At 54.3% G+C, this 15,756-nt stretch overlaps 1 protein-coding gene across 1 annotated transcript in view; it reads right to left on the bottom strand.

Moving 5' to 3' along the window:
• Positions 1-577: 577 nt before the first annotated feature.
• Positions 578-15,756, bottom strand: part of PPL (periplakin) — a 28,602-nt gene continuing 13,423 nt past the window's right edge. Inside the window, exons 8-22 of the mRNA XM_032704141.1 lie at positions 15,631-15,738; positions 15,055-15,150; positions 13,937-14,059; positions 12,879-13,025; positions 11,967-12,118; positions 11,411-11,508; positions 10,991-11,148; positions 9,945-10,123; positions 9,325-9,463; positions 7,814-8,007; positions 7,326-7,476; positions 6,951-7,034; positions 5,893-6,009; positions 5,181-5,273; positions 578-4,162 (exon numbers count right to left, since the gene is read on the bottom strand). Of these exons, the coding sequence (XP_032560032.1) occupies positions 1,478-4,162; positions 5,181-5,273; positions 5,893-6,009; positions 6,951-7,034; positions 7,326-7,476; positions 7,814-8,007; positions 9,325-9,463; positions 9,945-10,123; positions 10,991-11,148; positions 11,411-11,508; positions 11,967-12,118; positions 12,879-13,025; positions 13,937-14,059; positions 15,055-15,150; positions 15,631-15,738 (4,524 nt within the window). The 3' untranslated portion in view covers positions 578-1,477. The remainder of the gene's footprint in view (positions 4,163-5,180; positions 5,274-5,892; positions 6,010-6,950; positions 7,035-7,325; positions 7,477-7,813; positions 8,008-9,324; positions 9,464-9,944; positions 10,124-10,990; positions 11,149-11,410; positions 11,509-11,966; positions 12,119-12,878; positions 13,026-13,936; positions 14,060-15,054; positions 15,151-15,630; positions 15,739-15,756) is intronic.

The following is a 15,756-nucleotide window of genomic DNA, read 5'->3' as shown; positions in this document are numbered from 1 at the left end:
TGTTTGTTGAGTGAGTAATGAATTACTGACTGTTTGAACTAAGCTCTCCTATGTGGTGAGTGAGTTGCAGCTCTGTTGTAGCTGTTTTGGGTGTAGAAGTGCATCTGATTCCATGTGCCTGAAGTGGATGTCTGCTGGAAAGGACATGTGGAGGTCAGACCCTGGAGCAATGATGTGATCCTGCCTGATCCTTTCATTCCCAAAGGTAAAATAGTGGTGTCCAAAGCCAGGAGTGAATGGTTATTGCATTGACATAAGAGTTTACTGGGGTTCAGGTATTACCTGAAATTTGGGAAGAAGGAAGCGACTGGGCTCCAGATGTGGAAGGCCCTGATCCCATCCCAGTGTAATCTAGTGTTTTCCTGCAGCTGCAGTGCCATTCGTTAGTGCACTTCACTCCCATCTAATGCTGTTAATAGTCCCGGCTTTAATGCTGCTCCAGCAATTTCCGCCTTGGAAAAGAGTCAACAGCTAAATTTAATAATCTTAGTGCCTTAATTCTGACTCTCAAATGGCAGCTTCTTGTAAAGCCAAAGATCAAGAGGCTTCCGGAATTAATAAAGACCAACCACCCTCTGATTGGAACCACTGCGTTTTTATTTTGTACTATAAATAGAATTCCCCTCTATTTCCCATTCCCTTACACAGGTAAATGAAACATGTAGCTGCATGTAACTCCATCCAGGAAAACACCAGCCCTACCAGCTTGTACCCACGAGGTAAGGGAGCTGTGTGTGGAAGGCACTCTGCGGTGGGTTCCGTTGCATGCTGAGCACTGCCCCTGGTGTTGGCCCATTCTGCCATCTCTTCACATCCTTTCCTTGACCTCTGGTATATGAATGCTCCTCCTGGATCGATGGCTGGAGCCATCAAAGCACATCTCCACTCTTCTCCAGGAGCACAGGCACGTAGGTGAGCAAATGATGGTGTTGGGTATCCACGTGGTGATTCTGGACTGAGATGTGCAGCACACCTTGGTCTTTACAGAGCTGGTTTTCTCACAGGACGAGCCCATCATTGATCAGTTGTCCACGGTGGAACTGCCTGGCTTATCAACATGCAGCTGATGTAACCAGCTCCTGCTGGTCACCTCAGAGTCACCTGGACCTTCAGTCTCTCTCCTGACAGCCGGACGCAGTTTCAGGAGCGACTACGTGAGGATATGCTGAGGAAACTGCAGGTTCTACTGAGTTCTGGACTTCAGGCACTTCACTGTCCTAAGGCTTTCTGTCTTGTTTTCTGTTGGGCAGGGCTGAAGAGGGGAAGAAGGTTTTGCTGTAGTCCTGACAGACGTGTTTTCCACTGCTGGTGGTGCTTTTCTGCGATGTTTGACAGCAAGCAGTGTGGCTTCGCAGCATGGCTGGGGCAGAGGCATTTTGGAAGCATTTTGGAAGAGGCGAAGGAGGGCAAGGATTTGCAGTGATCTGGTTGTCTAACAAGTGCTGCAGCTCTGACTTGCTGCTCTTAAGTAAAGTTTCTAAAGTGGAGGGAGCGCTGTGTAGTTAGTTCCGGACACCAGGACTGCCAGCTCCTGGATGGACATCTCCTTGTTGAGGTAACTGTCGTACTGGGCCATGGTGAGCCTCCCGCTCTTCAGGGCATCCTCAATCGAGAACTCCCGACCAGACTTCCTGTCCAGGATCACGGACGACTCCCCGTTGGGACCCTTTATTGAGATCTCCTCCCAGTCACATTCCTGACTCTTCAGTTTGACAAACAGGCTCCATTCAATGAGGCCAAACACATGAGCTTCCTCTGGAGACATCTCTTTCCCCGTGTCAGGGTCAATGACCACGATGGAGCGCCTCAGGTGGTTCTCCCTTTGCTCCCTCTTGATAGCCACTGTCTTGAGGCGATTCTGGAGTTGCTCGATCTCTGCATCTTTTTCTCTGGACAACTGTTTCAGGTCCTCTAACTCTCTTTCCAAAGCTTGGAACCTGGAGTCCAGGTTTATTCCACTGTCCACGTGGGTCATGTTTCTTAAATCCTGAGCTTCTGTAGCTGTGAGTTCAATCTCTGACTGCAGTCTCCTTGTTTCCATCAGCAGGTTCTGTTTCTCAAGGTGTAGTTTGTGGTTTTCCTCCCGTAATAAGTCTAGTTCCTTTGATGACTTGGAGTTGTTGAATTCTACCTCGGACAGCCTGGTTTCCAGGCGGTTGATATCTGCATCCAGCTCCCTCTTGCGCCTACTTTCTTCCTCCAGATTGTTCTTCAGCTTTTGAATCTCGTACTCCGTGTCTCCTTTGTCCACTTGGACACTCTCTGAAAAGACCACTTTCTCTTTGACCTCCATCTTTTCCAAAGAAAGGAGCTTCTTTCGCAGGGCTTCTAGTTCTGTTTGCAAGACTTGTCTCCGGTGCTTCTCTTCTTCTAACTCCAGCTTGAGGAGGGAGTGCTCCTTCTCCTGCTGGGGATCTTGCTGAAGGATCACTTTCTGCTTCACAGTCACTCGCTCTGTCGTCTCCCTCTCCTGTTCTTCCAGCTCGTTCAAGCGGATCCTCAGCCTCTGCACCTCCAGCTCGGCCTCCCTGCGGGCCTGTCTCTCCTTCTCCAGCTCCTCGAGCTGCCGCTCCAGCTCGGAGCGTCTCCTCTGCAGCTTGCGCAGCTCCTCGCGGAGGCCGTCGATCTGCTTCAGCTCACTCTCAATGCTCTGGGAGAAGGAGTTGACTTCAGCTTTCAAGGCAGGATCTTGCTCATACTTCACTACTTCCTGCTGGACCACTTTCTCCTTCACCTGGGAAAGCTCTTCCTCCTTCTGTCTCACTTTTTCTTCTTGGAGAAGCCGCTCCCTCTCCAGGTCGATATGTTTCATCTGTTCATCTGCCAGCTGCACTCTCAGTGACTCCACCTCCTCTCTGGTCTTGGGGTCTTCTCGAAACTGCAGAATTTCTTGAACAACTTCCTTCATTTGCACTTGAGGTTTGGTATCTTTCAAAGCTTGTATCTCTTGTTTCAGCTGGTAGATCTCCAGGTCAGCTCTTTCGATAGCTCCAGTCCTCTCTATGATTTCCTCACGGAGCCGCTGTAGCTCCTTTTCGGTTTCTGGATCATTTTTGTACTTAATGACCTCCTTAATGACTTCTTTGACTTCTACCAGTGGCCCTCTGTTCTTCAGAGCAGCCAGCTCATTCTGGCAGCTCTTCAGCTGTTCATCACCACCACGGTATCTCCTCTCCTGCTCCACCAGCTCCAAGCGAAGGTTGGCAACTTCATTTTCAGCCTTGGGATCTGGGCGCACAATCTCACGCACTTTCTCCTGAACAACCACCTTGGAGTTCTCTTCCTCCAGCAGCTGGATCTTCCTGAGCAGCTCAGCCTTTTCCCGCTCGTTGGAACGACCCTTAGATTTCTCATCTTCGTACTGGCGCCGGAGCTCATTCACCTCCCTCTCAATGGCCAAATCCTTCTCTACCTTCAGCACCTCCTTGACGGTGATTTTGCCCTCGGCGATGGCCCGTTCCTTCTCAAGACGTTTGAGCTTGTCCTGGAGGAAGCTGAGCTCTTCCTCGTGCTTCTGCCGAAGGGCGCTCTCCCTCTCCTTGTTCTCTTGCAACATCCGGAATTCCATCTCCAGCTGGGGGTCGTTCTGCAGCTTCAGCACCTCCTTCTCCGTTACCTTCTCCTGCTGTTTGTTCTTCTCACTGGACAGCACAGCAATTTGTTGGCGTAAGAGGATGACTTCATTCTCTCTGGTCCCTTCCTGCCTCCTGAGCTCTTCCAATTCTTCTTTGAGCTTCAGGATTTCATCAGCTTGAGCCTTATCTTGTTCAATCCTCAGCACCTCTTTCACTATGTACTCCTGCCCTCCCTCCCTCTTCTCATGCTCCAGAACACGCAGCCGGATTTTAAGAGCCTCCAGCTCATCCTGAAGCACCTGGTTCTTGCGCTGCTCCTCTGCCAGGTTTTGCTGCAGCCTGTGGAAACTCTCCTCCAGCTGAGGGTCAGGCACCTTCTTCACCAGTTCTTTCTTAAGCACAGTTTCTTGAGGCTTCTGGTTTTGCAGGTGGACAATGTTGTTCTGAATGGCTTGGATCTCTGCTTCGAGCTGTTGCCGACGCTGAGTCTCATCCTCGAGCTCTTTCTTCAGCTTCCAGACTTCTTCCACGGGCCTCACGGATGATTTGGTCTGGGCAAAGTCTTGTGTCACCTGAACCTCTGGTTGCTGCTGGTGGAAAAAGAATGTGTAGTTAAAAATCCCCAATTAATCATACTTTTGGTGCTTACCATACAATCACAGAACCATTTAGGCTGGAACAGACCTCCAAGATCATCAAGTCCAACCTGTGCCCAATCCCCACCTTGTCACCCAGCCCAGAGCACCGACTGCCATGTCCAGTCATTCCTTGGGCACCTCCAAGGATGGGGACTCCACCACTGCCCTGGGCAGCCCCTTCCAATGCCTGACCACCCTTTCAGTGAAGAAATTTTCCCAATATCCATCTAAACCTTTCCTGGCACAACTTGAGGCCGTTTCCTCTCATCCTGTCCCTTGTTCCCTGGGAGCAGAGCCTGACCCCCCCCGGCACCCCCTTCCTGTCAGGGAGTTGCAGAGCCAGAAGGTCCCCCCTGAGCCTCCTTTTCTCCGGGCTGAGCCCCCCCAGCTCCCTCAGCTGCTCCTGGTGCTCCAGCCCCTTCCCAGCTCCCTTCCCTTCTCTGGACACGCTCCAGCCCCTCCATGTCCTTCTTGTCACGAGGGGCCCAGAGCTGGACACAGCATCTGAGGTGCCTCAGCAGTGCCAAGTACAGGGGGGCAATCACTGCCCTGCTCCTGCTGCCACAGATATTGGTGCCTCCTGTGACAAAGCAACAGGAGGGTGTTGAGCTCTGGCAAACTCTGAGCAGGGAGTATTTGCAAACAGACTTCCCTGTGGGTTCTCAACCTGAGAAATGCTTTCTGCAATGTCTGCTGCTGTCAGAACAAAGCTTTTGCCCACAAGGGACACTAATTCTGGCATGGAGTGGCAAAAAGTGTTAAAAATGATGCGGAGCTTCCCAGGGTGAGTGGGAAATGGGACTGGGACACACAGAGGGATGGTCTGTCTGTCATAAGTATCTGCTGATTAATGATTTAGGGGGACAAAACACCAGCCAGGCTTGTTCCCAGTTCAGCTTGTGATAGCAGAGCCCCACGTGTGTGTCACTCACACTTCAGTGTCCCGTTGCTCCAGGTGAGCCCTTACCTGCCGCAGGAGGCTCTGAGCAAACTCCAGGTTCTGCAGCCTCTGCTTGTTCACAGCGTTTACTTCGGTGTATTTGGCTGCCAGAACAGCTTCCTACAGAACAAAAAACAGAGGTTGAAGAGGTTGAAAAGACTAAAAATAACAGGCCTAATGAGGTAACCCTGGTGCTCCTCTGAAAACCAGCAGTGACCTGCCAAGCTTGGGGGCAGGAAGAGCGATTCTCCTGCACACTCATGGTCATGGTCATACTGTGAGTTTCCCAGTAAGCAAAGAGAGGTGCAGCTGAGGAAGAAGGAAGAACCAGGTGGACACTTCTGGCTGCCTCCACAGGCAGGAGGAGTTTGAGGCAGGTAGCAAACATATTCTGCATAAATAAGTAGCTTGTGGCCTGATCTCGCTCCAAGTATTTCTATCTTTGGTGGTGAAATCTCACTTCCTGTTTGAAAGTCTGGAGAGGGGAAAAGCATTCAGGTTTCTGGCTTTTCTTCCCCTCTTTCAAGAAGTGTTAAATCCAGCATTTCGCCTCTCTAATACTGGCCAGACCAGCCCCAAAATTTGATGGGCTAAGAATAATGAGGAATCCCTTCCTCCTGATTCCCTGCCCTTCTTTCCAGTCCTCTCTGGGACTAAGGTCCCTGACAGTAAATATAAGTATTTGCAAACCCCCACAGGTCCCATGAGCTGCTCTAGCTCTCTGTTGGCTGCCCCTTACCTCCTCCTTCACTTTGGCAGCTGGAGACTGCAGCCTGGGCTTCTTGCTCATGTACCCGTTCCGGCTGTTCTCCAGGTCCAGGATGGACCGCAGCTTCTCAGCTTCCAACTCATAGTCCTGGGGGAAGACATGCCCAGGAAGAATGTGAGATTACTGGGTCCCCTTCATGCACAGGCTCCTCCTAAGCCCCGGCTTTAACAGCTGCTTCCCTTGAGTCATTTTTTGGGGAGTAGCTGAGGTTGGTGGGACCAGAGCTGTTGGCAGGAGCTGCCGGCAGGTTCTGAGCTGGGTCACTGCAACAGCCCAGCTGCAGATGTGTCCTGACGTGTCCTGCTGGGTTTGGGGTGGAAACTCTCCTCTCACAGGCAGTAAAGCCAGTTGCCAGGCTCACGGCCACATGATGTCAATATTGGGGTAGATACAACATGGTTTAAGCTCATCAGTTGACTGAGCAAAGGGCACTGGCTTCCTTTAGGTGGCTCCTTGTAGGATGTAGTTGGTTCTGCCCCTCTATGACATTCTGGTGAGACCCCAGCTGGGGTACTGCACCCAGCTCTGGGGTCCTCGGTACAAGAAAGACTGGGACCTGTTGGAACTAGTCCAGAGGATGCCACAAAACCCCAGCTTCTGCTCTGGAGCCAGGCTGGGAGACCTGGGGGTGTTCATCCTGGAGAAGGCTCTGGGGAGATCTTAGAGCCCCTTCCAGGGCCTAAAGGGGCTCCAAGAGAGCTGGAGAGGGACTTGGGATGAGGGCCTGAAGGGACAGGACAAGAGAGAAGGGCTTTCCACTACCATAGGGCAGGGTTAGATGGGATATTGGGAAGGAATTCTTCCCTGGGAGGGTGGGGAGGCCCTGGCACAGGTTGCCCAGAGAAGCTGTGGCTACCCCATCCCTGGAAGTGTCCAAGGCCAGGTTGGATGGGGCTTGGAGTAACCTGGGCTGGTGGAAGGTGTCCCTGCCCATGGCAGGAGGGTGGAATGAGGAGGTCTATAAGGTCCCTTCTAACCCAAACTGCTCTGTTTCTCAGTTCTCCCACAGGCAGAACTGCAGTCCTTACCTTCACTGCCTGCTGGTACTGCTGAGCTGTGGCAGAGACCTTCTGCACCTCCTGTTCCTTGCTGGCAATGTCACTGAGGAGAGCCTGGCAGGAACAGAGACACACAAAGCAGACACAAATTCATCATTCAGCCTTTTTGAGGGCTGTCATTAAAATCACAACACTGAGAATCACAACCTACTCAAGCTACTCTATGTAAACAAGGCACAGGAGGACAGTGGGAGCTTAGAGCTTTATAAAAATGCATAGAATTTTATAAAAATAAAGCTAATATTTATGTTTTTCTATTTTATGTTCAGGAATTATCTAAGTTCTGTTGTTTTAATATTGTTCCCTCTCCTCTCCCTGTGGAGCCCAGGCTGCTCTCGGAATTACCGCTTGGTTCTTCAGCTTCATTTCCACTTGCTGGATGTTGTCGGTCTCCTGTGGCTCATAGTTGGGGATGTTGGACAGGAACTGGTTCACCTTGTCGTAGTTGGTGCGGTAGTTGGAATAGGCACTCTTTGCTTTCTGCAGGGTCTGCGTCCTGGGGGGGGAAAACAGCTCAGCTTCAGCCCTGTCACATCTCCTGTGTCTTCTGCAAACACCTCTTAACCACTTCCCTGCTCCCTGAAGACATGGATTTGAGCCAGAGTTGTTCTCTTGGCAAAGTCCCCATCTCTGTTGCGAGAGCACTTAATCCTAGAGTTTTCCCAGAACTACCCAGCCAGTGCACAGGTGCAACCACTCCCTCTTCCTCCTTAGACCTCCCTGGAAGCCCTTCTGCAACTCCTCATTCCCAGGATGGTGGTGTGGCTCTTCCAGGTTCAGGGTGGTTCCAGCAGTAACTCTCCCGGCTCTCCAGGTCGGCCCTGGAGTCTCACCTGTGGTCGATCTGCTTGCTGAGGTTGTTGAAGCGCTGGTTGAGTTTGTAGAGCTCGGCCTCCTGCCGCTCGATGTCGGGGCAGTGCTCCTGGAACTTGCTGGCCAGGGTGTTGGAGCACGTCTTGGTCCTCTGCAGGTTCTGCTCGGCTTCGTTGAGCAGGAACTTTTTGGACTGGAGCTCGTTGCCCATGGCCTGTGGAAAAAGCAGGAGAGAGGGATTCTCTTGGGTTGCACAAATGCCAGGCTTTTGTCACTGTTCCACTTCTACTGGAACATCCTCTGCAGAGGATGAGGAATGACTGAGCTGTCCAGGTGTGGACAGAAGCAAGTTCAAGGCTTGCAAGGTAACCAGAATTATCTTGTAAATCTGAGGGGAGAAAGCTACCTCCTGCTCTCTTCTCTGCCTGCTAACCTTCAAAATCAGCCACACTATGTGCAAAATGTCTGGTGCTCCTCAAGCAAGGATTAAACACTGCTCCTGCCAGTGCAGCAACTCAGCAGGAGCTGTGACAGCTTTTGCACACTAGTCTGAACTCGGAGAATTGATGGAAAAGCTGAAGGAGTAGAGAAAGTTCTGGCCTAGCCAATTCTTGGCCTTTCTATAGCAGAAGGAAATTCCAGTTTGGGTTGGTAGCTTTTCCTGGCAATAAGTGTCCTCAAAGCCTTGCCAGGTCCATCTCTTTCCAGTATCAGGCCACTGCATTGCTTTTCCCAGACCATTTTATCTTTCACTTCTCAAAGAATCACAGAAGGTTGGAAGGGACCTTCAAGCCCATCTCGTTCCAACCCCTGCCATGGGCAGGGACACCTTCCACTAGCCCAGGTTGCTCCAAGCCCTGTCCAACCTGGCCTTGGACACTTCCAGAGATGGGGCAGCCACAGCTTCTCTGGGCAACCTGTGCCAGGGCCTCACCACCCTCACAGCCAAGAATTTCTTCCCAATATCTAATCTAAATCTCTTCTTTCTTAGTTTAAAACCATTCCTGTTGTCCTATCACTCTCTGCCTGTGTAAAAAGTCTCTCTTTCTCTTTTTTAAACTCCCCTTTAGGCACTGGAAGGGGCTCTCAGGTCTCCCAGGAGCCATCTCTTGTCCAGGCTGAACATTCCCAGCTCTCTCAGCCTGGCTCTAGAGCAGAGGGGCTCCAGCCCTTGGAGCATATTCACAGCCTCCTCTGGACCAGCTCAAACAGGTCCCAGCCTTTCTTGTGCTGAGGACCCCAGAGCTGGACACAGCACTGTGGGTGGGGTCTCATGAGGGCAGAGTAGAGAGGGAATTACTCTCCATTAGTCCTTTTGTCAAATCACAAGAATTCCACTGGCATTTGATTTGATTTGGGGATGGGAAGGGTTTGCATTTGAAGGAATTGGGATCCCTGCAGTCGAGGTGAGCTCTCACCCCCACTGGGGGAGGCCACACTTTTACCAACTGATTCAAGCTGAGCAGCAATTTCCCCAGATTTTGGGAATTGGTTCTGTATGGGGAGCATGTCAATAGGGCAGAACACTCACCAGCAGCTCTTCTTTCTTCCGGTCCACCACCCGCAAGTCCTCCGGCACCGTGTCATCCGTGACCAGCCTGTTCTCGTAGGTGGACAGCAGGTCTCGGCCTTGTTGGAGGCTCCTCTCGAGGTTTGTGGCCACCTCAACTCTGTGCAGACACGAGAGGAAGGGTTTAAGCACATCTGTAGCTGTCTCATAGAATCACAGAATATGCTGAGCTGGAAGGGACTGACAAGGATCATCCAGTCCAACTCCTGGCCCTGCCCAGACACCCCAACAATCCCACTCTGTCCTGAGAGCGTTTTCCAAACGCTCCTTGAGCTCTGGCAGCCTTGGGGCTGTGCCCACTGCCCTGGGGAGCCTGGTCAGTGCCCAACCACCCTGGGGAGCCTGTTCAGTGCCCAACCACCCTCTGGGGGAAGAACCTTTTCCCAAGATCCAGCCCAACCCCCCCCCCCCCCGACACAGCTCCAGCCCTTCCCTGGGGTCCTGTCACTTGAGTCACAAGAATGAAGAGATCAGAGCTGCCTCTCTGCTTCCCCTCATGAGGATGTTGAAGATCACAATGAGGTCTCCTGCAGGATCCTCCATTATCCCTGGCTCAAGCCACGATTTAAGCCATCACTTACTTCTCCTGGGCAGCGCTGAGCAGCTGCACCACGCGGTCATACTTCTTGTTGGTGTTTTCCACCTTGTTCTTGACCAGGGTAGCGCTGCCCGTGTTGGGCACGGACTCGATGAAGGCCTCACACTCCTGGATCTTCCTCGTTTTCTCAGGTTCAATGCGCCGGACCTCATTGGTGATGTTCTGCAGGAGGAACAAAGCCTTTAGAGCAGCTGAACTAGGACCTGATGGCTACAAAGGAGCTGGCCCTTGGCTGTCCAGGGTGAAGAGGAAGGTCAGGGCTGAGGGCTTGTGTTAGATGGAGGGTGCCTTTCAGCCCTGCAAGGCACAGAAGGATATTTTTCGGTGACTTTTTGTTGACTTGTGTCTCCTGGGGCAAGGAAACTGCCTTAGCAAGGAAACTCCAGCTGGGGAGTGGCTCCCAACAGCTCCAGCTCTGACAGCGACATGCTGGATCTGCCTGGACTGCTGGTTTCTGATGGATGAATCCTTGCCTGGACAGTGAAGTGCTGCAGGCACTTGGAGCAATTTGCTTTCACTTGCGGTGGCACCTGGATTTTGCCACAGCCCTTGGCAGATGATGTAACCAGGACTTGAACTTCCTCCTAAACCAAGGGAGGTTTGTGGCACAGAGCCTGGCTTAATTAGGGGTCTGGAGGAAAGGAAAGAAGCCGGATGCTATGGCACCGGGGCCTAGAGGAGCAGGTCCACAAGGAGAAACAGTGCCCTGGACCAGAGGTGTTTTCCTGCTCCTTTCTGAGCTGGTAATGGTGGCAAAGCCTGAGGGCTCCCTTCTGCCTCACACCCATCACCTTTTTCCCATTCAGCTGAGCTGGACCAGGAGCAAGGCAAAGGTTTTTGGCTTCTGAGGCTCCTCAAAGGGCTGCTCCCCATCTCCACTGGAGGAAGCAGCCAGCTGTGAGCATCACTCCATCCCTACTCCTGGGTTCAGGGAGAGCTTTCAGCACCCAGCATACTGAAGACGACTCTGAAAACCCTTTGGAGCACAGTCCCTGTGTGGCACCATCCCTCTGCCTCCACACCCCCTACCTTCAGGTCCTTGGAGCGCTCGGTGCTGTCCTGCACCGCCCGGCTCTGCTCCAGCGGCGGGCGGAGGTTTGCTGTTATTGCTTTCTCCTGCTTGTCCAGGTCACTGTTGACTTTCTCCAGCCCTGCCAGGAGCTGGCGGCCCCGAACCGAAGCAGCATCTGGATCATGAGGGGAGACCAGGTTAGAGCTGGCTTGGAAGCTGGTTCTGGGCTCAGTCCCACCCTTGAGTGCCAAACCCACATCTCACTGCCCTCCCTGAGCACGGGCTGCTGTGCCCACAGCCTCCTGCTCTGCCCCTGCACCCATCCCAGCACTCCTGTTCCCAGGACACTTAGGAGACGGGAACATGCCCCTAAGATGTTCCCCCAGCCTTTCAGTGCCCAGAAGGAGCAAGCCCCAAGCTGCTCCCCTGATCCACACCTCCGATGCTGTCTGCCTTCAGCCCCTCGTAGCGCTGCTGGAGGATGTTCTTGCAGTTGTTTGTCTTCTCCTTCACGGCCACGTAGTGCTTACCAATTCTGCAAAGCGGGGCAGCAGGAGGTCAGACAGGCCCTCAGCCCTTCCATCACCCACCACCCATCCCAGTGCTGCTCCAGGAAGGAGCAAGTGGGGAAGAGGCACCTTCACCCCATGTTGGCAAAGTGTAGAGCAGGGGAGAGGCAGCAAAGGCAGGTACCTGCCTGCTGAGGGAGGGGTGGGCAGCCCCCCTTGCCATAATGGCCCCCAGGGGACGGGGGGACCTGGATGGCTCTCAGCTGGTCCTGCTTTGCCAGGTGGGATCTTGTGAACAAGCAGGAAGGTTGTTCCCTCCTGGAGGAAACCTGAGGCTTTTAGACGGCACAGCTTCGCTGTGGGAATTGGGGCAGAGCCCCTGGGGGTGCCAGACGGGGGGTGCAGCGTTCGTGGCATGGCCTGGGGCTGGTGAAGGCAAGGGTAAAGGCTGGGGGGTCCAGCACACAGGCTGGGGGGCACGTACTCGTCTGCCAGTGCTATTGCCTCGGGGTCGGGCGGGGGGATCATGAAGCAGACCCCCGGGGCGCTGATCCTGTCTCCGGTGCTGTCTGCCACTTCCCAAACGTCTCCGCTGTTCCTGTGCAGGGTGTACTGGGCTCCTCGGCTGATCTGGCCCTGGGGGACAGGAACCGGTCACAGCGGCACGTCAGGAAATGCCACCCCCGCTCTGCCCCACGCCGGCAGCGCTCGCTGGGAGGCAGGACCGGCACAAACCCCAACCCCTTCTCCCGACTTCTCCCAGAGTCTGCCGCTTGCCAGAAGCTCATGTGTCTTCTCCTCCCTCCCCGGAGCCTTCAGGCGCGAGGCCGTGGCTCTTGCAACAGCCACGGAGAGCAAATTCCCACTCGGGCAGAGATGAGGAGGCGTTTCCATGGCAGTGCTCCGGCTTTCCTTTTCCGAGAGGCCGGGAGCTGAGTCAGCTGGAGCTGCTGGCTCCTGTCCCAGCCCCTGCCACTCCTGTAGTGTCTGCTGGCTCCACTGTCCCATCCCTTTGGCCAACTACTCCGTGATGGTGGGTTGAGGGGATGTGGACAGGGAATGGCTGGTGGTGGGGGGTGTTTCTTTGATCAGAAACATGCCGGGACATCTGCACTGTCCCAGCACGAGGAGCGTGGGAATGTGGCAGAGCTGGGCTGTCGCAACCTCTTCAGCGTGTGTGATAGGCACAGAGGTTTCGTTTTCCCCAGACCCCTCCTGCCCTGCTCCTCAGCTGCAAAACCTGCTCTCCCACTGGGGTGAGCACGACCTTTGCCTTGTTCCCACTGTGGGAGACATCACTGCTTCCTTCCCTGTGCCTCTTCCATCCCCAGTGCCCCCTGGCGAGCTGGTCCCCAGCAGCCCCTCTGCCCCGCCCGGGGGGTGAGGGCGGTGTTACCTGCTCGCCTTCGTACTCGCACAGAGCCTCCACGGGGACGGGCTGGGGCGGCGTCTCACGGCGGTACCGCAGGGGCAGGACCTGCTGGCTGCGCTCCTGCAGGGACTTCACCACGGCCTCGTACTTCTCCAAGGCCTTCTCCTGGTCCTGGCACAGGGCAACAACCAAAACCAGTGAGGAAACATGGGAACGAACTCCTGGGCTCTCCCGGCCGGGGAGGGGCTCAGACCAATGCACTCAGGACAGAGACTGCAGCTTCAGGTCCTGCCGCGTGTTCCTGCCCCGAGTGCTCCTGCACGCTCCTGCCTCCTGCAGCCAGGCTGAGGACTGGGACTGTGCCCATGAGTTGCCACGCCTGGGCACTACCCAGCAGGCGGTGACAGGGTTCCCTGGAGCATGGCCCATGTCTGTATGGCTGTGTGTTGGTGGATAGCCCCGTTCCCAGCCCTGATCACAGCCCTGGGACAAGGCTCTCCAGTGGTTGCTCTGTTTCTAGCTGTGGATGTATCCCAAAATGTTGAGCGGGACGGAGCACACAGGAGGAGAGGGACAGCTCTCGCGGAACAGCTATCAGCTGGGCCAGGACACGTGCATCAGCTGGGCCTGCTGCAGCATGCTTGGGCTTGGGTTTGGGCTTGGGCTTGGGTTTGGGCTTGGGCTTGGGCTTGGGTTTGGGCTTGGGCTTGGGCTTGGGCTTGGGCTCAGCACAGCCCTTCCCGAGTGGGCGGATCTCCAGCCCTGCTCCCGGCAGCACAGCAAGTTCCACAACCTCCTCTGGCAGCAGGTCTAATTATGCTCCTGCTCTTAACGAGCAGTAACTCCATGAAAGAACAAATAAAAACCAGCCCAGTGAGCAATTACGTTGCCAGGGGAGAGGCAATCTCTAGCCAGAGGGGAAGGAAGAGCCGGGGGAAGGCCGGGAAGAGGGAGCAGCAGCAGGTCCATGGAGAAAGCTGGGCCAGGTGCCCACACGGGCAGGGATGTCCCTCCCCCGGTGCCATGGGGACACTGGCTCCTGCTCCTGCCTCCCCTGCAGTCCTGCCTGCACCAACACTCACATCCAGCTCCCGCAGCAGGGACTCCAGCTGGTATCTGTCCTTGAACTCCGGGTTGAATTTTTGGTCCAGGTCTGTGTCCACCTTCTTCAAGAGCTCCTGGGCATCCTTACTGTCCTTCTGAAACTGCACAAAGGGAAAGTGTCTTGTGAGGGAGGGTCCTGCTGGAACATGGAGCAGACCCACCCCAGCACCATGGTCCTCACACAGACACCAGGAGCTCTGCTGGGCACCTGGACACCTGGAATACGCAGAGAAAGGCAAGGAATCACTGTTTCCCACGCTCAGGACATCAGAGTGAGGGAAAAGACAACAAGGAGTAGTTTATTCCAGGGTCCTGTCTGGCAGAGTTGTTAAGTCCCACCTTTGCCTGCCCTCTGTTTGTCTCACTGGGACAGCATCACAACGGTGTGTGGTGTCTCCACTGCCAGCGCAGGAGAAGGCAGAGCCAAGCCTTTCCACACACAAACCACCCCCTGGGGCAGTTATTCTGGCAGATACCCATGAAAGGCACTGCCTGGGCTGGGCACCAGGGTTCAGCTTTGGCAAGAGACTCCTCACGTCATGAACACGCCCAGGCTGTGGGAGAGGAATCCAGCCTGACCTGCTCCCCTGCAGAGCCTCCCTGGCTGTCAGATGCCATTTATCCAGCAGACATCTGTCTGCCCAGCTCAGCCGGGGTGCTCAGCCCTTGTGCCGGGCTCCCTGGGGGCAGCTCTGCCTTTGGCAGGTGTCATTTCCTCACATGGGCCTGTTCTGCTTCCGAGTAGAGCATGCAAGGTCTCGCCATGCTGAGACCTTGGGGGTGAGGTACCTCAGCTGTTCTGCAGACAAAGATGCCAACACCAGACTGTGGCTCATGAACCTCAGTGTTGGGAGTGGAAACTTTCTGCAAGTCATGCTTTGGCCAAGAAATCACTGACCTGTGGTGCCTGAGCAATTGTGACTTGTCTTCTATCAGCTCAAGGTACTCTCCTGGCCTTAAAAGCCCTGTTTTTAGAGGACTCTGGCTCTTCTACTATGTTTCCAGAATAGCAGGAGTTTTTGTTTTCTGTGATCTCCCGCAACCCAGCACTTGCTCTCCAGGCTCCAACAACTCGCTGCCCCCAGGGAGCTGCTACCTTGTGGAAGTCCTCCATGAACTTCAGGTGGCTCTCCTCGCAGATCAGCAGGTTGAGGTACTCCTTCCAGTCGGCGTGCACGGCCTCGATGTGAGCCTGCAACACGGGGTGGGAGGGGATGTTAGTGGGACCCCCATGGCAGGGGAGAGCCTCAGCTGCCCACCTGAAAGTACCAGTTGCCATCCTGAGTGAACAACTCCTTGGCAGCCTCTGGAGCCACCTAGATGCTCTCAGGTCAAAGCTAGGATGGGAGTACCCAAAGCTGGGATGCTCCAATGGAAATGTGGGGCTGGGGGGAAGGAGGCAAATCCTTGTGTCCATCTTCCCATCAAATAAAGAATAATTTATCTTTTGTGGGTGGGTACAGGGTAATTGCCCCAGGAATGAGGAAGATGGGAAGAGCTCCTTAGGTTTATCTTTGCTCCTCCAATGCTGTTTACACACTCGCAGGTGAAGGAGGCTTTTTCCCACTTGGCATCTCAGGAACTAAAGTCTCATTGGCAGCAAGTTCCACTCTGGAGAAGGGCTGAGTGAGTCTGGGCTGGGTGGGAGCTGTGCCCCCTCCCTGGTGCTCACCTCGATGGCATTCTTCCCGGGGTGATTCTGGGCGAGCAGCTGATCTCCATCTGCATGCAGCTTGTTGATGGCCTCCTCCTTCTCCTCCAGCTTCCGGTGGATGAAGTTCTGGATGGGGAGAAGTGA

This window comes from Chiroxiphia lanceolata, chromosome 16 (genome assembly GCF_009829145.1).
Source record: "Chiroxiphia lanceolata isolate bChiLan1 chromosome 16, bChiLan1.pri, whole genome shotgun sequence".
NCBI lineage: Eukaryota > Metazoa > Chordata > Aves > Passeriformes > Pipridae > Chiroxiphia > Chiroxiphia lanceolata.
Note: the sequence above shows the minus strand (reverse complement) of the source record. Positions and strands in the feature narration are given on the sequence as shown.